General features: G+C 61.6%; 3 protein-coding genes and 1 non-coding gene across 15 annotated transcripts; 3 read left to right on the top strand and 1 right to left on the bottom strand.

Annotated features, from left to right (window-relative positions):
* Positions 1-298: 298 nt before the first annotated feature.
* PIDD1 (p53-induced death domain protein 1) lies at positions 299-6363 on the bottom strand. 11 transcript variants are annotated; one of them, XM_074336968.2, is made up of 16 exons: positions 5704-6303; positions 4741-5120; positions 3904-4317; positions 3386-3595; positions 3248-3302; positions 2896-3097; positions 2692-2817; positions 2415-2594; positions 2188-2335; positions 1945-2080; positions 1716-1866; positions 1518-1641; positions 1326-1444; positions 1136-1249; positions 845-1044; positions 299-693 (listed from the first exon to the last, which is right to left on the bottom strand). In XM_074336968.2, the coding sequence occupies exons 2-16, from the start codon at positions 5042-5044 to the stop codon at positions 441-443; spliced, it is 2736 nt and encodes a 911-aa protein (XP_074193069.2). In that variant the 5' UTR covers positions 5045-5120; positions 5704-6303; the 3' UTR covers positions 299-440. The 11 variants fall into 11 exon arrangements, with proteins under 11 accessions (XP_074193069.2, XP_088645948.1, XP_088645952.1 ...); XM_088789822.1 differs by having other exon boundaries at positions 1716-1889; positions 1962-2080; XM_088789826.1 differs by having other exon boundaries at positions 1716-2080; positions 4741-5099; positions 5833-6363.
* A 2747-nt stretch (positions 6364-9110) lies between these two features.
* RPLP2 (ribosomal protein lateral stalk subunit P2) lies at positions 9111-11526 on the top strand. 2 transcript variants are annotated; one of them, XM_019714787.2, is made up of 5 exons: positions 9111-9542; positions 9728-9851; positions 10414-10462; positions 11207-11305; positions 11404-11526. In XM_019714787.2, exons 2-5 carry the CDS (start codon positions 9729-9731, stop codon positions 11478-11480), a joined length of 348 nt encoding a protein of 115 aa, XP_019570346.1. In that variant the 5' UTR covers positions 9111-9542; position 9728; the 3' UTR covers positions 11481-11526. The 2 variants fall into 2 exon arrangements, with proteins under 2 accessions (XP_019570346.1, XP_019570347.1); XM_019714788.2 differs by having other exon boundaries at positions 9384-9542; positions 11407-11526.
* On the top strand, positions 10493-10627 carry LOC141572569 (small nucleolar RNA SNORA52). The gene has a single exon (XR_012497893.1). It is a non-coding gene; the product is annotated as a small nucleolar RNA SNORA52 (small nucleolar RNA).
* A 2365-nt stretch (positions 11527-13891) lies between the features above and the next one.
* PNPLA2 (patatin like domain 2, triacylglycerol lipase) lies at positions 13892-19606 on the top strand. Its single transcript, XM_019714779.3, has 10 exons — positions 13892-14013; positions 14664-14934; positions 16665-16897; positions 16981-17046; positions 17415-17624; positions 17903-17963; positions 18053-18229; positions 18332-18464; positions 18663-18785; positions 18873-19606. Exons 2-10 carry the CDS (start codon positions 14730-14732, stop codon positions 19141-19143), a joined length of 1479 nt encoding a protein of 492 aa, XP_019570338.1. The 5' UTR covers positions 13892-14013; positions 14664-14729; the 3' UTR covers positions 19144-19606.
* Positions 19607-20413: the final 807 nt, after the last annotated feature.

Here is a 20413-nt window from a genome sequence, read left to right as displayed (position 1 = left end):
CTGCATGGCGGGGACCCAGGGATAGTCCCATCGGGCCAGAGGGTGGCGAAGAGCGCTGGGACAATAGTGTCCTGCAGGAGAAGCGTACAATCCACACAGTAGAGCTCCGAGGGGACTAGGCTGTAATAGCCAACAGGGCAGATGCATTCTTTACTTTGTCGCGCGGCTCCCCTCTCTCCCAGGGAAGGTCAGGACACATGGGAGGGCCAGGAGCAAGGACAGGGGAGCCGCGCGCAGGGGCCGTTCCCAGCAGGGGGCAGGCCTCTGGTCTCCACCCAACAAACAAACCAAACTGAGCTCTGAGACAGCAACCAGAACACTGCATGTTTGTTACACACAGGAGATCACTGTCCAATACACAGGGAAGGCTTGAAAGTGGGGGCCTCTGTGCCCCAGCCAGGGCACACCAGCGGCCAGCCCAAGGTTGGCAGGGTCTAGGCCTAGACACGCTCTGGGGACTTTGATGCCGAAGGGCCAGTCGGGCCAAGGCCCCCAGGGTCCAGGCTTGTGCGTCGGATGCCGTCCAGGTACTTGTGGCGGCCGAGCTCCAAGACAGCCCGCACCTCTTCGGCCACGTCACGCCGGTCACTCTGCTCCAGGGCCTGCATGAGGAGCCCCACAGCCCCTGGCTGCCCGGCCTGGCGCTCGGCCCAAGAGAAGAGCATGTGTCGGATCTGCCCATCCAGGTCATCCCTGGGGAGAGACGCACGGGGGCTGAGGGGTCCAGCCCAGGGCCACCACACCCAGGGTCCTGCCTGCCCACCTGCCCTGGACGGAACTTCTGCCAGTCGCAAGTAGGGCCCCCCAGCAGCCGGCTGGCAGCAGGAGGCTCTAAGGAACCCACCGGAACTCATGCCGGATACGCTGCAGCTCCTGGTAGGACACGCCCAGGTGCAGGGCCACTGTCGGCCAGTCAGGGCCCAGGCGCCCGGCCACACTCAGCAGGTTGCTCTGGGTCAGGAAGCCGGTGTCAGCATCACCCAGGTTCAGAGGTGCCAGGGAGAGGTTAGCCCTATGGCCCAGCCCCTCAGAGCGGGGCAGTTTCTGTGGGGAGGATGGCTGCAATGAGCGCTGACCCCCCTCACACACACACACACACACACATACACACCCTGCGCCCCGTCCCCGGGCCCACCGGCAACTTGATGGGCAGAGTGGCCATCCACAGGGCATCCACACCCTTCCTGTGCCGGGCGGCCGGCACCTCCTCAGGCACCTCGCCAGGCACTGCTCCCCGATAAAAGGACACCTGGGACAAGACAAGACAGGGTTCAGGGCTCCAGCCTCTGCCCAAGCAGCCTGGGGCCCCAACCCCGTGTGCCCACCTGGCCCCGCACAGCCTGGGCCTGCCGGTCTAGGGTGGTGGTCACATACACCTCCTTCACGTTCTTCAGGTGTGAGTAGAACACGAAGCACACTCTGCCCTCCACGCAGTCGGGGCGGTCTGGGGGCGGGAGGGGGGGTTCAGCGGGGGGCCTGGCGCAGACCGGGTCCCCCCTCCAGGGGCGGTGGCCTACCGGCATCCACGTCGATGCCCCTCTCAAAGGCAGCAAAGAATCTCTCGCCCTCAAACATCTCCACCGTGTCGGAGGGCTCGGGGCCGCGGTACCGTTCCAGCAGGCGTCGCAAGGTGGCATCCACCTGGGGGCACCCTCGGGCTAAGAGCCGCCACTGGGCACTCCCAGCCCACCCCCCAGCCCACGGCCTGGCCCCACCTTGCTGCGCGGCAGGCACTGCAGCAGGATCTGCTCGGGGTCCCGGCGTCTCTGCAGTGCGATGAGGTTGACATGGTGGAGACGCAGCTGCCGCCAGGCCTTGCCCGCCAGGTGCCCCACACAGGCCTTGGTGGTGTACCACAGCCAGTACCTGGGGGCTGGGGATGAGGGGGGCTGAACACACGGGGCTGGGCGGGGAGGGGCTGAGGAGGCTGGAGGGGACACTGACCAGGAGAAGTGTGTGACCTGGAAGCGAGCATACAGGTGGGTGAGCTCGAGTGCCACCTGAGCCGTGATGTCATCCCAGGTGGCTGCAGGAGGGGCCCGGTACAGCAGGTGCAGGCGGGAGCGGTCCAGGCTCAGGCCTAGGGATGGAGGGGACGGCTGAGGCCTCCCAAGCAGGGGCTCCCCTTCTGAGCACTGCCTCCACCACATGGCCACGAGTGCCCTATGCCACATGGCCACCTCTTACCTGTGATGCCAGGGGGCAGAGGCAGCTGCACGGTGACCGGCTGGAGGAAGCTGGAAGGGCCACTCTGGGAGAGGCACAGAAGGGGGCTCACAGCTGCCTCCGGCTCCTGCAACAGGGCCTGCAGCTCCCTGCCTGCCATGCGCACCACCTGGGCAGATAGGCCACCTGAACTCATGCTTTTGTGCCGAGGCACCACTTGCCACCCTTGGCAGCTGCCCTGCCCTTACTTGCATGCAGACGTGACGAGGCTCCTCGGTGGCTCCAGGGGGAAATGTGACCTTGACCCCAGGATGCCCCGAGGAGAACAGCAATGTCCCCTCTGGTGGCACCAGGCAAGCGTTGGACACAGGGCGTGAAACCACAAGGAACCACGAGAAGTGGGGTACCTGGCAGTGAGCCCAGAGCCGCTGGGCACGGCGGAGGGGTCAGAGGGAACAGGGTCAGAGGGTCCGGACAGAGCTCCTGCCCAGGGATCCTTCCTAGGCCACCCTGCACCGCCCTCACCTTCGGCGCCTCTTCTTCCAGGTGGGTCTCCAGGTCACTCCAGCTGTCGTCACTCAGAGTCCTCACCACCACCTCACGGCAACGACGGGACCGTGGGGATACAAAGAGCAGCCACAGGTCCACCTCCTGCCACGCAAAGGTGCTGTGAGTGCCAGGGCCATGCCTGGCCCTCCTCACCTGCCCCCCAACCTGCCCTGGCCGTGCCTGCTGGAAGGCCACCCCATGGGGCTGCAGTTCCAAGACACCACTGAGCAAGGTGTCATGGGGACCCAGGGGGACGAGGCGCGGCTCCGGCTGCCACTGTCGATAGCGGATGGTGACAGAGGTAGTAGTGGCACCAGCAGGGAACTGCAGGCGGACACCGCAGGCCAGGGTCACAGAGCAGCCTTGGGGGGTCACGGGGAAGCTGAGTGAGGACAGGGTGGGCATCAGGTCAGACACACAGGGGCATGTATGTCTGAGCCTGGCACCCCTGGGGACTTGAGGAGAAGACCCCCGAGCATGTGGACAGGGTGGCTAGCTGTTCCTCCAGCCCCACCCCTCCCCCTCCCCATACCTGTCCAAATCTGAGGTCAGGAACAGTCTGGGCATTTCCGGGACCATGGGTGTCCCTATGGAAGGACAGACAGGTTGTTAGGATAGTGACGGTACCTGTGTCCTGTTGGTGATCTGCCCTCCCCAGCAACAAGCCTACCTGGGGGACTGTGGGAGTCTGGCAGGGCCTTGCCCAGGGGGTTCCCCTGCAGGCGCACAAAGGGGGCATCCAGCAGCTCGGGGGGCACGTCCCGAAGCTGGTTGTCCCTCAGGTCCAGCCGGGTGAGCAGTGGGAGGCGGGCCAGGCCGGCGGGCACGGAGGCCAGGAGGTTGCTGTGCAGAACGAGGAGGCGCAAGGAGCGCAGCCCCGCTGTGGGGCCGGCGCTGGCTTAGGGCCAGTCAGCGCCGCCAGGCCCAGAGCGCCAGGGCGCTAGGGCCTCCCTGGAAGCCCTTTTGCTTGTTGCCCCATGGCCAGACACAGAGCCCAGCTAGCCTGCACAGGGAGCCTCCGAGGCCAGGGCAGTGGGGCTGGGGTGCAAACAAGGCCACCTGGGAGGAGCAAAGGCTGAAAGGTGGGCCCTGCGGAGGACGAGGCCCACATGAGAGCAGAGGCCGGACACTGGCTGAGGGACTCCCCAGCAGGCCCTGTGAGCCAAGGAGGGTGCTGCTGGTACTCACCAAGGGAAGCCGGGAGGCTCTGCAGCCGGTTGGATGCCAGACTGAGCTCAGCGAGGCTGCTCAGGCCTCCGATCTCGGGGGGCACACTGTCCAGGAGGTTCTCCGAGAGATCGAGGCACTGCAGGGTGGACAGGGCCCCCAGTGCTGTGGGCAGCGCTTGCAGGCGGTTGTGGGTCACGGCAAGGAAGGAGAGGGCGGGAAGGGCCCCCAGGGCCTCAGGCAGCTCTGAGAGGTGGTTGTGAGAGAGCAGCAGGGCACCCAAGGCACACATCTGCGGGACGCAGGCTGGCAGTGTCTCCAGGCTGTTGAAGCTCAGATCCAGGTGCGCCAAGCGTGCCAGGCCACTCAGTCTGGCCGGCAGTGTGGTCAGGGAGCCCCGGAGGCAGGCACCCAGCGCATCCCGTTGTTGTCCACCTGGGAAGGGGAGGCAGATGTGGCCCAATCCCAGGTCCCTTGGCCCTGCCCCCAGGGAAAGAGCTGCGGAGGGAGGTACAGACCCGCAGTCCCACCCCACCCAGAGACAGACAGCTGCAGGGGATGGATGAAGGTGGGGACCGAGACCACAGGCTCATCCCAGCGGACAGCCATCACCCAGGACCCCCAGGAAAAACATGCACACTGGGTCTGCTGGGAGAACCCACTGGGCAGCTGCACATTGGGGGAGGAGGGCTGGGTAGCATCACATTGGGGGAGCATCACATTGGGGGAGGAGGGCTGGGTAGAGCTGTGTGGGAAACAGTGATCGGGCTGGAACCAGGGTTTGCCTTTGAGGACCGAGAGGCAGAAGCAGGAGCTAGAAATAGGGCTGGGACAGGGCTAGGACCGCACGGGGCTCACCTTTGAGGACCAGGGAGCGGAGGTGTGGCAGGCTCCACGGCACCTGGGCCAGGGTGGCTTCCAGCAGCTGAGGGTCCTCGTGGCCACTCAGCTGCAGGAACTCCACCTCCAGCAGCTGAGGGGTCTGCTGGGCACACAGGTGCAGCAGCCGCTGGCAGCCCCCCGGGTACAGGTCCAGGCTCAGCCGGTTCCCAGCCAGGAGAGGAGGTGCCGCGGGCCACGCATCCACAGTATCTGCAGCATCTTCTGCAGCATCTTCTGCAGCAGCCAACTGGGGTTCCAGCCCCTCCTCCACTGCAGCCATCGCCCCCCGGCCGTCCTCGGGGGCCAGACATGTCCCAGCTTGCCAGGCAGGCCTGCTTAGGCAAGTCCCAGGGAGGCTGCAGTCAGGGTGAGGAGCGGGTAGGAGTGAGGCTGGACCCTCCTCCCAGGCAGGGACTCTGGTTAGGGGGAGATCTGTGGGCCCTGCTAGCTGGTCCACAGATCCCAGAGCCGAGCTGGACAGACCATCGGATCACTGCTGAAATGGGGCTGGAGGATGGGACCCCAGGGCTGGGAGGGCAGCAGGCAGGGCGAGCCCTGTGTGCAGGGGAGCCTGGGGGATCTGCTGGGGACAGGGAGGCTTCAAATTTCAGTAATTCTGGAAATTTGGACAAAGGTCCCATAGAGCTGTCGGGTCATCCTGCCGTTCTCTCCCCACCCCCCACTCCCGGGATAAGAGTCCTGAGTGCAGCCCCACCTCCAACCTTCACACTCAGCGACTTTGATAGGAGGTCCGGACTCTCATCTACCACAAGGGGGAGGTGGCCCAGGCAATGGGTGATTGTGACCAGTTATGTCAAAGAAGTGAATGTGAGGGAGGGGACCTGAGGTCGGAGTCACCGGGCGGCTTCCGGGTCCTACGGACTGGACCCCGCTTCCAGACCCCTAGAGGAGGGCTCTCCCGCCGCTTCCAGTTCATACCTCGGTTGGCAGGGGGGGGAGCTGCACGGCGCATCCGGGGCTCCCGCGGCCTGGGGGCCGGCCCCGACCCGGAGAGCGCGCCGTCCCCCCCACCTCGCCGTCCCCACGGCCCCCGCGGCCGGAGCGTACCTGCGCTCCAGCCCGCGCGGTCCCAAGTGCCGGTTCCGTGCGCGCTGCGCGCCTGGCTTCCCGCCGGCGCGTTTCCGGGCGGGCTGGGACTCGGTCGCCACCCCCTCCGGTCCCCGCCCCGTCAGAAAGCACCCGTCGCTCCCGCCTGGGGTCAGCGGGCAAGCCTCAGGGTCTCTCCCGACCCCGCCTGCCCTCTGCTGGCCTGCACCCTGGAGACGCGGACGCCAACCCCATCTGCCCGGCAGCCTGCTCAGCTGCCACCCCCACCCCACCCCACCCACCCGCCTCCTGTTAGCCCGCCTCGGTCTGTGGTGGCCAGCCCCCTCGACGGGGGAGACCCAGGTTCGCGCCACGAAGCCCGCCTTTTCAGAGGTCGGGCGGAGCGGGGTTCTGAAGGCTGATCGCTGCTGCTGCTGCTTCACACCCAGCCCCTGCCAGAAGCCAGAGTTCTGAAAGTGCGTCCTTCCGCTGCCAGGCCCAACATGCTCTCAGGCTCCGCAGAGACCCGACGTCAGCTCCGATGACCCTACTTCATGGGCAGTCACTCTGGGCCGGTGCTCCAGCAGCAGGCTTCCCCACATGCTGCTTTCTTCAATGTTTGTCTGCATCTCACAAGGGGGGGAAAGGAGGCTGTTTTGCCCAACGCCACACAGCTGGTGAGTGCCGAAGCCTAGGACCTCAAACCTGGTCTGTCCAGCTCTTCCCCAGCTGTGCTTATTCACCCCACAGAGTAGGTGCTCTGCAAAGGAACAGATGGACACATCCAGTTCTGCCTGTTCTGCCCCAAATTACATCGTGTGCATCTTCTTTCCTCCACCTCCCCAGCTCCCGCCCCCCCCCATTGTTTCCTAATAGTTGCCAGAAGAATCTTTTTTTTCTTTTTAGGTGACAATGATTATGTGTATTGTACATAAATTAATAAAAGTGTCTCCCGTTTAATTGCCCCTTCCAATATGAATTATCAAACGTCAAATGAAACTAATAAACACATGCCTCTGGGATAACAAAGCCATATACAGAGGGTGCCAAAAAAGTGTATACACATTTTAAGAAAGAAAAAAAACTATTAAAATTGTAATACTCAATATATACTGATAACAAAAGATGAATACAAGTCACGTTTGACTTCTGCAATAACAAGAGGTGCTCAAAGTGGTTCCCATCAGCGTCCAGAAACTTCTGATTACGGTGATCTACCGCTTGAGCAACGTTGACCAAAGTGTCCCAAGGTGTCCACTCGTATCATTGCGCATGCCGCTTTAATTTCTCCCCGGCGTACCGCCAGTGTAGCGGGTTTTCTACTGTACACCACATCCTTTAAAGTCCCCCACAGGCAGGAGTTAAGGGGTGTTAAGTCAGGAGAACACGGGGGAAACTCAACCACACCTTTCCGTCCTATCCATTGTTCCGGCAAATTCTCATCAAGGGAAGCTCTCACGTCTCCATGGTCTTGCGCTCCTCGAACCACAACTGTTCTGCCATTTTGACTGTCCTGCTTGTCGCATGGTGATGCTAGCATTCCTTTGATTAACACCATCTTCTGAGTGAACGTCATACTACACATTACTATGGTAATTCAATTCAACTTCGAAAAGTAGTACATAAATAACATGTCTTAAAATGTGTCTACTTTTTTTGGCACCCCTGGTAGAAATCTAAATTGCATTTTCATACAAAAAATTATTTTCTGCTGACATTGATAGCATATTTTCTCAGCTACTCAGAAGTATCTTTTAAAAACCCAACCACAGGAATATTATTCAGCCTTAAAAAGGAATGAAATTCTGACACCTGCTACAACATGGATGAACCTTGGACATCGTGCTCAGTCAAACAAGCCAGACACAGAAGCACGAATCCTGTATGATTCTGCTTATATGAGGTCCTTTGAGGAGTTAAATTCGGAAACAGAAAATGATGGGCCCCAGGAGCTGGGAATGGGGAGTTATTGTTTACTAGGTATGGAGTTCAGTTTGGGAAGATGAAAAAGTCCTGGAGATGGATGGTTGGGATGGTTACACAACAGTGTGAATGCACCTAATATCCGTGAGTTATTACAATGGTAAATTTATTTATTTATTTTTTTTTTTTAAAGTTTATTGGGGTGACAATGTTAGTAAAGTTACATAGATTTCAGGTGTACAATTCTGTAATACATTATCTATATCTCACATTGTGTGTTCACCACCCAGAGTCAGTTCTCCTTCCATCACCATATATTAGACCCCGTTTACCCTCTTCTAGAGCCCCCTTCCCCCTTAAGGTAAAATTTTTTTTAAAGTACTGCATTTTTTTATGACTCAAATCTTATTTTTTTATTTTATTATTTTTAAGGAGGGCGCAGCTCACAGTGGCCCCGTGGGGATCGAACCCACTACCTTAGTATTATCAGCGCCGCGCTCTAACCAACTGAGCTAACCGGTCACCCCAACAATGGTGAATTTTACATTGTTTTCCACTTAAAAACCGAAACCATCAATCACATCATGCCACTTCCCTACTGACTTCAATGACGTGCCATCCTTACCAGGATGTTTCCCACCTTGACCTCAGCTGTGTGGCCTTGAGCAAGAAAAACCTTTCTGGGCCTGCCCTCCTCAGGTACAAAATGCGGTTAATGAGGACGCCTAGGGCGACTGTGTGGTCTGCGTTAACACACCAATGCTTGAGGCACTACACTCAGGGCTCGCTTTGCTGTTGCGAGTCTCTCCCAGGGTCTGGCTGCTTCCTCCGGACCCATTTCCAGCCCCCTCTGCACCTGACCCCTCTGCCCGCTGCTCCTCCCAGATCTTCGCCAGGCCAGTTCCTTCTCATCTTACAGCTGTGCCACCGCCTTATCCCTTCAGGGTCCATGTCAGCCTGGGGCAGCCTCGTTTATTTCTTTTGTGTGTCGCACTAGAATCTAAGTTGCGAAAAAGTAGGGCCGGGCCTACTCCATCTCAGGACGCAGGCCTGCGGTAGGATCCTTGACACCGAGTGAATGAGTCGCCAGTGCTGATGACCACGTGCAGAGGTCAGTTTTGAGCCGACACGGCCAGAACACCGCAGGGGATCAGCCACTAGGGCCCAGGCGGCTCGGTACGGCGGGGTTAGCGCGACGAGCGGCGAGCCAACCTCACTGGGTCCCACTGGGTATGAAGACCACCGACACGGCCGACAACTACCCGAGCGCCGGAAGCTCAGGGGCCGAACCCGCGCATCCTCCGTGGGGCCCACATGTGTCAGCTCACCCGCGCTTCCGGCAGCGGTGCACTGTGGGACTAGTAGTTCGCCGGCTGCGTCGGCCGCTTCCGCAAAGGGCTGCGTCCTGCGCGTGGCGGCTGAGCTGCATGTTGGGAGCTGTAGGCCTCGCGCGGCATGCAGGGAGCCCTGAAGGGAGACACACTCTAGTTCGGGTTCGCGCCCCACCTCATACCGCCGCCCCAGGGATTTAGGGTGACACTCGCCCTACACTACACAAAGAAGTAGCCCCGGCACTCCCTTCGCCTTTGCTGTGGCGGCTGCGTGACTGAACGGGACAACGAACTCCTCGGCGTCGTCATTGACCGAGCGCCTCGTGACGTCACTCGGAGGCGCCCCTCACGGGGCACGGCGTACGGGTCGCGGAGGCTTCTGGGTAGCCGATTACCCCCGCCCCTCGCGCCGGCGCCTTCTTTTCCCTTCCGGACGCTGCTGAGGTCGCACGCGTGAGGCTTCTCCGCCGTCGCCGAGTGAGTGGAGCAGCCGGGCTAGGCCGCGGGCCGAGCGCGGGCTCTAGGGGGCAGGCGGAGCACGGAGCAGGGCGCAGGGCGGGCCTCGTGGGGATCCCCGAGCCGGGCCACGCGCGGCCACGCTCTGGCCGGGGTGGGAACGGGAGGCCCCCGGGTAACGCCGTGGTCCTTTTTTCCGGCCTCAGGATGCGCTACGTTGCCTCCTACCTGCTGGCCGCCCTCGGGGGCAATACCTCCCCCAGCGCCAAGGACATCAAGAAAATCCTGGACAGCGTGGGCATCGAGGCGGACGACGACCGGCTCAACAAGGTAGGCGCCCCCGGGCCCGGGCCGACGGGCGCTCTGCACGTGGGGGCCCCTCTTCTACCCATTGCGAGTTTTGCCTCGGGGAGGGTGGTGTGCGGGAGGCCTGTGGCTGCCCATGTGGTTATTTATTGGGTTGCTTTTCGGGGGCTCTGATACAGCTACAAGGAAGCGAAAGCTGGGTGTGAGGCACAGCGGCTCGGTAGAAACATAGTGTAAGTTTCACACTTAAAATTACTTGCTGATTATCCTTGTTTTTAAATGTGAAGGGGAAGGTGTCTTAAAGCCGTCCTCTTTCACCTAACTTAATTCAAGACGTTTTGACGTGCAGTGGGCGTAAGCGTAGATATTACGCATGTTTCATTCAGTGGTGAGTTCTAGAAATGTGGTGCCAGTTTCCATTGGTAGCCACTCAGTTGGGAAGACGTGCGTGTGGGTAACAGCTAGTGTGCTGAACAGCAGAGGGCCTGGAAGCTTCGGGACACTTGCTCACGCCGTGTCCCCGGGGCTGCAGAAGGTGAGGTTCAGGTGGGGTCTGGTAACTGCTGGTTGTGGTTTTCCATTTTAGGTTATTAGTGAGCTGAACGGAAAGAACATTGAAGACGTCATCGCCCAGGGTGAGGTTGTGCGGGGCGCTTTCCTTTGCATGGTCCATCCTAATCCCTGCCGGCCAGTCTGTGGCCTGTCAGGCTTCGCTTGTGGACCAGAGCACCCTAGAAGTCTCACCCGCAGGAGTGAGCACAGCTTCAGTGGGCTCATGCCATGGGAACTTCTAGACACTCTGGGGCAGGTCGCTAGGGGGCGCCCTTGCCGTCTCTGGGCCTGGCCGCCCTGCCACAGCGTTTGGGGAATTGGGCCTTTGTAAACAAGTGTCACCATGTGCTCTCTGAGGGGGTTGGGCGCAGAGATTGGGGTGCGTCAGGGATGACCACGGGCTTCTGCCCCCCTCTCTTGGGCAGATTGTTTTCTGGTGACATCAGGCTGGAGTTTATGGGACTTGTTTGGGAACAGCCTTTCCTATCCTTGGACATGTGACAGGCTAGGGCCAAAGCTAGCTCAGCGGGCAGTCTGAGCTCACTGCTGTGGACGAGTAGCTGGACACTGGGACAGCAGATTCGGTCCCTGCCTCGTTATAAACATGATTGTGCAACCTGACTCCAGGGTGGGCTGTTGTGCTGCCTGTGGACTTATTCCTAGAAGCCAAGTTCCCAGAGAGGAAGTTTCTGGGAGGGGTATGTGGCAGAGCCTCCTGTCTGGGAGAACAGGGGAGCCTGTGACACTGGCACTTGGTGACAGGCCCCAATACATCAGGCAGGCTGAGCAGCTGCTCTTGTCTCACCTCCCTTCTCTGGTTTCCGTAGGGATTGGCAAGCTGGCCAGTGTCCCTGCCGGCGGGGCTGTGGCCGTCTCCGCCGCCCCAGGAGCTGCAGCTCCTGCTGCTGGTTCTGCCCCGGCCGCGGGTAAGTGCAGGTCTGGCAGCACTCGCTGCACACGCCCTGGGGCCCCTGGGAGTCTGGCCTGCATGGGGCCTCACTCACCACAGCCTTTGTCCCTTCAGCAGAGGAGAAGAAAGACGAAAAGAAGGAGGAGTCGGAGGAATCGGATGACGACATGGGATTTGGCTTGTTTGATTAGAGTCCTGCGCCCCTGCAAATTAAACCCTTTTTACGTATCTCTTGAACCGCCTATGAGCCTTTTGTCAGAGCCTGTCCTCCGTGCTGGGCAGTTGTGGGGCTCCCAGGGAGGAGGAGCTGCTGCCTGGAGAGCTGAGGTCGTGGTTGACAACACAGGGCACACTTCCTATGGGTGGGTCTTGAGTGTTGCCAGGCCTTGAGCAGTCTCAGGAAGGGACATGAGCCCCTTCTTGGTCCTGGCCCCTGAGGACTGTGAGGGCTCTCCCAGGGAGTGAAGCTTCAGAAGCAGCAGTGGGTGGTCTCCAGGAGGTGGCTCCAGTAGTCCCCGTCCCCCGCTGCCAAGACTGGTAGCGTTCTTTAGTTACACGAGAGACGTGGTGGGTCTCGTCTAATTTTTGCTCAAGCCAGTGCCTCAGCTCTGCCTTAACCCCTGAGCAACTTGGGCATTCATCTCTGAGCCTCAGTTTCACCGGTTGTCTGATGGGCTATCACCTGCTTTGCTGGGCAGATGTTGGATCACGTGGACACTACGTTTTTTTGGGGTGGCCTGCCCCCACCCCTCCCACCAGGCTCTGGCCTGGAATGTGGGGTAGAGGGCAGAGGCCCACCCAGGCGCCATCCTGGCCCCACAGCTGTTTGTAGTATCCTCGGCCTTCGTCTTCCACCCACCAGTGCCAGGCCACTGAGTAGACAGTGCTTCCTCCTCCAAAGGCTCTGGGTTAGCAACTAGCTGGGGTGTGCTGTGCGTGTCCTGTGTAGGACCTGCCTGCCCCTGTGGGCTGGAGTACTGTGAGCAAAGTGAAGGAGGACAACATGGGGGTGGGGGGGGAGAGGCCTCCCTTGGAGCCAAGACCTGGAGGAAGAGGCTCAGGGCAGGACAGCATGGTGACAGATGAGCAGGGACTAGGGTGGGACCTAGGTATTGGGGAGGAAGTAGAAGCCATGTTTCTGGGTTGGTGGGACATGGGGCAGTGAGGACCACTGCAAGTGTCCGAGCAGCATGTGCCGTGAGCAGGCAATTTGCATGTGGGGTCGGGCCCTGCACCAGGTTGGGATAGGGCTCCCCAGAGCAGTGGACTCCATGCGACCCTCAGACCTTGAAGAGATGGGTCCTGTGTGGGCCAGAGGACACCATGGGAGTGGGGATGTGACCGCCTGGCAGGCTCAGCACACGAGGGGCTCTTCGTGCCCAGCTAGGATTCCAGGAAGGAAGGGCCGCCCTGTTCCTGGCTCCAGAGCTGAAGGTCCCAGAGGCCCGGAGGGAGGGACATGTACCCAAAACTGTTCAGCCCTGGTGTGGAAATGGGGGCAGAAGTCTTCCTCCACTGGGGCAGTGCCACCCCCCACCCCCACGGTCCCTTGGAAGCAGGGAGGATCCTTGGGCCCCAGCCTCCTCAGAGCAGGTCAGGGGAGGACGGAGGACCTTCGGTCCCTGGCTCATCCTGCACTGCTCAGCTGCCCTGTGCTCAGCGGGGCTGGCGGGCTGCTCTGGGCAGATATTTTTCGTGAGAGTACAGCGCCCCTCTGTCCCCCTTACAGGGAAGCCGGTGGGGCCGCTAGTCCAATCCCCAGGGCTTTTTTTTTTTTTAATTTATTGGGGTGACAATTGTTAGTAAAATTACATAGATTTCAGGTGTACAATTCTGTATTACATCACCTATAAATCCCATTGTGTGTTCACCACCCAGGGTCAGTTCTCCTTCCATCACCATATATTTGATCTCCCCAGGGCTTTTAGTCCTGCTAAAGCCCTGCACCCCCTGCAGCGTCCAGCAGCATCCCCAAGGACTGTCCCCAAGGGCCCTGATCATACAGGTGGGGGCATATCCTCTACTGTACCTGCTCCTGACCCATGGTGCAGTGGGGACAAGTCTACATCAAACGCAGATCCCCCTGCTGCCCCTCTCCCAGCGCCCAGGCCTGGCTCCTCTCAAGTCCCCACCCAGGACCTTCGCCCCTGCTATGGGGTGGCCCAGTGCCCTTTCATATTCTGTCCACCATTGTGCCTCTGAGCTTATGTAAACATCTGCCCCCCACCCTAGTAGGGCTGGGGCTGGGTTGATTGCTCACTGTTCTGCCCAGTTCTGGTCCCCATGGCAGACACATTGTCTGTGCTGAGTATGGGTACCTGGGCGCACAGAGCCTGAGGACTGGACAGATGGCCCCAGATGGCCGTGGCCGGGGAGGCTCTGCTCTGGCTTCTGGCCTGTGCAAGGGGCTGCAGCCCTGGCACCAGCTGGGTCCTCAGCTGGCTCCTTCCTGGGGACACAGATAAACCGCCTCCCCAGCGCCCCAGCATAGACGAGCCCGGTGTTTGGGAGGTGGGGTGGGGTGCACGGCTGGCTCCTGGATCCTAGCCAGGCTAGCCCTGCCCCACACACAGTCCAGGAGAAAAATGCGGAAGGGGGCGGAGCGTGACGTCACCGGAGTACTCCACCTGCTGGGGTAATTAGCGGGGGCGGGGCAGGGCCCGAGTCACATCCAAGGAGACCCCGCAGTCTGGGGAACCCGGGTCAAACGCGGGAAGAACCCAGGTTAGTACCCAGGTGCGGAGGGACGCGCGGGGGCAGGGAACCCAGGGCAGTACCCAGGTGCAGTCCACCGGGCTGGTGTTAGCTCTGGAAGTTGTTTGTGATTCGCATCCGGTCCTGGATGTCTGTGGGTCAGTCTGTGATGAGTCGTGGGTCCCGGGATTCTTGGTTGGGGGAGTGGGTGTTGCTGGCGGACCCCGAGGGACGGGGCGGCGGCTGCCCAGACACGAAGGCCCTCCCCTCGCCGGTGTCCAGATTTGTACAAGGCTCCCAGGCCCACAGACGCCGGGCGGCCGGGGCCTGAGCTCGCCCCTCTCCACCCCGTCTCCCACCCCCCCCTCCGGCCACTGTGTGTCCCCTCCCACCGCCCACGTTAGGCGGGAATAGAAGGCGGAAGGAGGCCGAGGGGCATGAACTCTAGCGGGTGTCGCGGTTAAGGGCCGGGACAGCGGCGGGGGGGGGTCTCAAGGAAGAGGTGGCAGGGGCGGGATCTCAGGGCAGAAGTGGGCCTCCGGCTGGGGGCGGGGCTCCAGGGCCTCCCGAGGGCGCGGCCGTTCCCCGCGCGCCTTGACTGGGCCGCGTCTGCCGGCCCCGCCCCATCCAGGCCCCGCCCACCCTCCTAAAAACACCGTCTCCGGCGTCGCTTTGCACAGCGTCGCCGCCACCCCCGGCGGAGACCCGAGATAGAGTGGCCGCGGACTGGCTGGCGGGCCTCCGCGATGTTCCCCAAGGAGGCGACGTTTCCCCGAGAGACGACGTGGAACATTTCGTTCGCGGGCTGCGGCTTTCTGGGTGTCTACCACATCGGCGTGGCCTCCTGCCTTCGCGAGCACGCGCCCTTCCTGGTGGCCAATGCTACGCACATCTACGGCGCCTCGGCGGGGGCGCTTACCGCCACGGCGCTGGTCACTGGGGCCTGCCTGGGTGAGCGGGGCTGGCGGGCGGGGCCGGGCGAATATTCTTCGTGAGAGTACAGCTCCCCTCTGTCCCCCGCACTGGGAAGCCGGCTGGGCCGCTAGTCCAATTCCCGGCGCCGGCTGGAGGCGGGGCCTGGTTTGTTTTGCTCCGGGGGTACCCAAGCCCGGCGAGCTTCTGGGGCCGAGGCTGCCACCTAGGGCCCACCTCTCGGGAGCAGAGGTTGGCGGGCAAGTGCAGCAGAAGCTATTTCATTGGGAAGAGACGGTAACTCCTGGGCGGGACCGTGAGAGTCGGGGGAGTGGCCTAAGCTGCCCTCTCGTCCGGGGCATTGGACACAGTGCTAGCGGTCACTGTGTCCTGGGGCTGTGCCACTCCAGGCTGCCGTGGCCCCGGGGCCTAGTATGGGGTGGTTTCTGAAGACCAAATCTCCACACTGTGTCCCCGAGGTCCCTTGGAGCATGAACCCAGCAGGCCAGGACTGGGCATGGCAAGCTCTCTTTGCTCTCCCTCCTGGCACACGGTCCACTGTGGGCCTCAGTCCCCAGCTGTGGCCCACCGTTTTTGCCCTTGCCATAGGATGGCAGATGTTTCTGGACTCTCCAGCCCTGTGGCCTGGAGTACAGTTGTCTGAGTGTGCTGGGACACACTCCTCCACTCACACACGGGCTTCCGTAGGGTACACCAAGTATTTCAAGAGTCCTGGCACTGCTGCCCGGCCCTCTGCCTACTAGAGCAGCCAAGGTGACAGAGGGGTCATCAGTGACCCACCCAGCAAGAGCCTGTGCAGGCTTCTCCCCTGCCTCCTTCCCATGACCTTTGCCCTGAGGGGTGGGGTACAAGCAGCACAGCTGTACATCCCTGGGACCTGGAGGTCCACCGCTGTGATCCTGACCCCTCCCTCCCATGGAGGCCTTTAGACCCAGATTAGTGGTCTCGGTCCCCATGCTGGTGTCAGGACACACCTAAGTCCTTGGTATCCAGTTGAGGACATGGCTCTCACAGCACCACCCCCACCCCACTCCCAAGAAGCCGCTTTCTCACTTGGCAGCTGGAGCCCCCACAGTGTGGCAGGTGCAGGCCCCGCACTGCCCACTCCTGACCCGGGCAGTGGTCCTGGAGGAAAGCATGGTCCTCAGCTCCTCCCTAAGCACCCCCCTGCCCCCTGACCACTCCTGGGCCTGCTCCCAGTCTGGCTTTGTCCTAGGCCAGCACCCATGGCCCCCAAGAAGAGTGCTGGGGAGCTGCTTCTCTTGGCTGTGGTGGGACACAGTCATGCTTTCTGGGAGTGGTGGAGCCCCACTTTTCCCAACCTTATCCTGCTGGGCCTGTGGGACCCCTGGACTGCGATGGGGCTTTGCGCGTCTTGATCTGGCCAAGTGGGTGAAGGCTGAGGCTGGTCAGAGTTGAGCCTCTGCCTTCCCCCTTCCCGGGCTGGGTGCCACATAACACCAGGCCTGGTGACTCATGGGTCAGGGCAGATTGTTGGGAAACTCCGGGCAGAGGGCAGGCTCAGCCCCAGCTGGCCAGCCCCATCTGTTGCCCTTCCAGGGGTGGTGGTGGCCTGCCTCTCTCTCCCCAGGGGCAGGTGGCAAAAGTCCCAGTTGTGGTCCAGGGCCCCTGGTGGACACTGGGATTCCTTCAAAGTGGATGGGATGGCACGAGTTGTGGGACCCGCAGCATGGAGCCATGGTAAGCCCACGAATGCTGGCCCTTGACCCTTGGCCCTGCTGCCCCAGGCGAGGCCGGTGCCAACATCATTGAGGTGTCTAAGGAGGCCCGGAAGCGGTTCCTGGGCCCGCTGCACCCTTCCTTCAACCTGGTGAAGACCATCCGTGGCTGCCTGCTGAGGACCCTGCCGGCTGACAGCCATGAGCGTGCCAACGGGCGCCTGGGCATCTCCCTGACCCGCGTCTCAGATGGCGAGAACGTCATCATATCCCACTTCAACTCCAAGGATGAACTCATCCAGGTGGGCCTGGCAGGGTCGCACGGGGGGGACGCAGTGGAACGCCGAGGCCCTGCTCACTGCCCCCCTCTGCCCCTGCCTTGCAGGCCAATGTCTGCAGCACCTTCATCCCTGTGTACTGTGGCCTCATCCCTCCCTCCCTCCAGGGCGTAGTAAGTACCCTCGGCACCTGTCCTGGGTGCCGGGCCTGCCACTGTGGGCTGTGGGACAAGGGGGTGGAGGAGGAGCCATCTGTGCCCCCCCAGCCCCTCACTACGTATTGCCTCACTTCCTCATTTACTCAACAACCAGGCCAGCCCTACAGCCGTGCACACTTCCTGTGGCTGCTCCCCTCCCTGCCCCCCGGCCCGTCACCACTGTCTGGCCATTTCTCAGTGCCCATGCAGGCCTGTGGCCAGTGCCAAGTGGGTGAAAGGCCCAAATGAAACTGCCACTGGGCGGGCTCCGCGGTGGCCCCGTGGGGCGGCCAGCTCACCTTCCAGGCCCCTTGCCATGTGACCGTGTGTCCCTGCCACTGCAGCGCTATGTGGATGGTGGCATCTCAGACAACCTGCCTCTCTATGAGCTCAAGAACACCATCACTGTGTCCCCCTTCTCGGGCGAGAGTGACATCTGCCCGCAGGACAGCTCTACCAACATCCATGAGCTCCGGGTCACCAACACCAGCATCCAGTTCAACCTGCGTAACCTCTACCGCCTCTCTAAGGCCCTGTTCCCGCCGGAGCCCATGGTGAGCCGTCCTGGCGCTTAGTGCTGGAGGAGGAGCTGTCCGCATGACCTGAGTGACCAGGGCGCGGGGTCTGGACAACCTCTTCTCAGGGCTGGAGAAGAGCGCTGTGGCCTGCACAACCTCTCCACTAGAGGGCAGCCTCTCCAGCCTCTGTCCAGCCTGGATCTAGTCCTTAGTAGTGGGGAGGGGCGGGGTTTGCAGGGACACCAGGGACTCTAGGGGGTAAAACAGGGTGTCTCTGACCCCCCTGCTCCAATTTATCCATCCCCCTGCCTCAGGTGCTGCGGGAGATGTGCAAGCAGGGCTACCGGGATGGTCTGCGCTTCCTGCGGAGGAACGGTGCGCAGCGGCCAGGCCCCGGTGGGGGGTCCGGGCGGGCTCTGCACCTTCGCCCCCAGCTGACCACGTGTTCCGTACTCCCGACCCAGGCCTCCTGAACAGGGCCAACCCCCTGTTAGCACTGCCCTCTGCCAGCCCCCATGTTCCCGAGAACAGGGAGGAGGAGGAGGTCTTGGTGGCCGTGGAGAGGACCCGAGTGGAAGGGCACTTGCAGCCCTCTGGGCAGGATCACATTCTGGAGCGTCTGCCTGCGCGGCTCAATGAGGGTGTGTGGCGAGGGGGTGGTGCAGGGGCGGCGAAGAGTGGGGCTGGGCTCCACCTCCCCCCACCATGGTCAACTTGCGCTCCTGTACCCACCTCACCCACAGCCCTGCTGGAGGCCTGTGTGGAACCCAGGGACCTGCTGACCACATTCTCCAACATGCTGCCCGTGCGTCTGGCCACCGCTATGATGGTGCCCTACACTCTGCCACTGGAGAGTGCCGTGTCCTTCACCATCCGGTACAGGATGGAAGGGTGGGAGAGGAGCTCAGAACCAAACTTGGGTCTAAACCACGAGCAATGGTCACCCCGGGGAAGAGGCAGCTGGTTGGGGGGTGTTGTGGAGAAGCCGGGCACAGGCAGGGCCGTGGGTGGAGGGGTGTAGGCATGCGGGCTGGGACACAGACCCTGAGGCCATGCCTCCTGCCTGTGCCCCAGCTTGCTGGAGTGGCTGCCCGACGTCCCAGAAGACATCCGGTGGATGAAGGAGCAAACTGGCAGCATCTGCCAGTACCTGGTGATGCGTGCCAAGAGGAAGCTGGGCAGCCACCTGCCCTCTAGGTGAGCGCCCTGACTGCTGTGTTCACCGGGGCCACAGTCTCGTTTCAGTGGCCCCCAGTAAAGCCCGCCCTCCCTCCCCACCTGCAGGCTGTCGGAGCAGATGGAGCTGCGCCGCGCCCAGTCGCTGCCCTCCGTGCCGCTGTCATGCGCAGCCTGCAGCGAGGTGCTGCCCCGCTGGATGCGCAACAACCTCTCGCTGGGAGACACGCTGGCCAAGTGGGAGGAGTGCCAGCGCCAGCTGCTTCTCGGCCTTTTCTGCACCAACGTGGCCTTCCCGCCCGATGCCCTGCGCATGCGCACCCCTGCCCGCCCCGCCCCTGCGCCCCCGCAGCACCCTCCCGGCTTGCCCCCGTGTTGAGCACCCCTGTTCACGCCTTCGCAGTCCCCTGGGGTCCCAGTGCTGAGGGCCAGGCCCCCAGCTTCCCTGCCCCATGAGGCGGGGCCCTGGGGCCAGCTGAGCTCCCCGTCCTCGGCCTCTCCATGCCCCGGTGGAGTGAGGAGATGGGACCCTCACAACTGAGAGAAGGGGTTTGCTGTCAACACCTCCCCCAATCACTCACCTGCCTAGGCAGGCAGGCGGGTCACCTGTGCCTTCATCTCCCCCTCCCAGGCCCGCCCTAGGGCTGGGCAGGGCAGGGCAGGGGGCCTAGGGTAGGGAATGGCAGCCCGCTACCCTGCCCCCACCCCTGCCGTGCAGTATTACTCCTCAGAATTTTGCCCCTGCTCCTTCCTCCCTGCGCATTTTTCATTTTTTTGTTGAAGAATGTGTGTGAAGAATTATTTATTTTCGCCGAAGCAGATGTAATAAATGCCACAGCTCAGCCCCTGCGTCCTCCTTGTATGTGACCCCCCCTTAGCTGACCAGTGTCTGTACAGCTTCAGTTCAGGGGTCCCCCCCCTTAAGTGTGGCGTTCAGGCCAGGGGCTTGCCTCTAGAGGCACCTGTGGGCCTCCTGGGCTGCAACCCACTCTTCTGCTCTTTGCCCCCCCACTTTGCTCTGAGGCCTGCTGGCTGACCCTTGGACACAGCTTTCCAAGGGCCAATGGAAATATTTTGGACCAAGATCCTTGCTAAATAAAAAACGAAGAAATGTTTACAAAAGGTGGCGTCCACACCTCTGCTCCATGGTGACACGGGGCGTGGGGCTGACCAGGCTTGTGGAGAGCGAGGTGCCCCAGGGAGCGTCGGGGACTTCTCCACTTTGGGCATTTGGCCTACGGCTCTGTGTGGCACTGGGTCCTCCCTTGTCATCGCAAGCCTCATTGTCCAGGGGCACATATACCCTTGTTCCCATCACCCTCCTTGCCCACAGGGCACCCAGTCTCCTGTCAATACATAGGGGCCTGGAATATCAGGCAGGGTGAGGCCTCGTTCCGGGACAGACGTGGTTTCCTGAAAGTGTCTTCTGCCCTGGCAGTTGGAGGGGATTCGGCCAGCCCTCCCTGCTGCTCAAAAGGGCCCGGAGAGTGAGGGGTTCCGGAGTAGAGCCCGCACCCCGGCCCGCTGTCCAGGGCTCTTAGTCCTGCCCCAGCTGCCTCTCCCCCGAGGCGTGGGGCAGCTGTGGTGACGGTGGCAGCCCCCAGCCAACAATAACGGTTGGTGGTGGGACTGCAGGACTGGGAGAGCCG

Source organism: Rhinolophus sinicus, chromosome 14 (assembly GCF_057876585.1).
Source record: "Rhinolophus sinicus isolate RSI-liver-muscle chromosome 14, RSI-T2T, whole genome shotgun sequence".
NCBI classification, from domain to species: Eukaryota; Metazoa; Chordata; class Mammalia; order Chiroptera; family Rhinolophidae; genus Rhinolophus; species Rhinolophus sinicus.
Note: the sequence above shows the minus strand (reverse complement) of the source record. Positions and strands in the feature narration are given on the sequence as shown.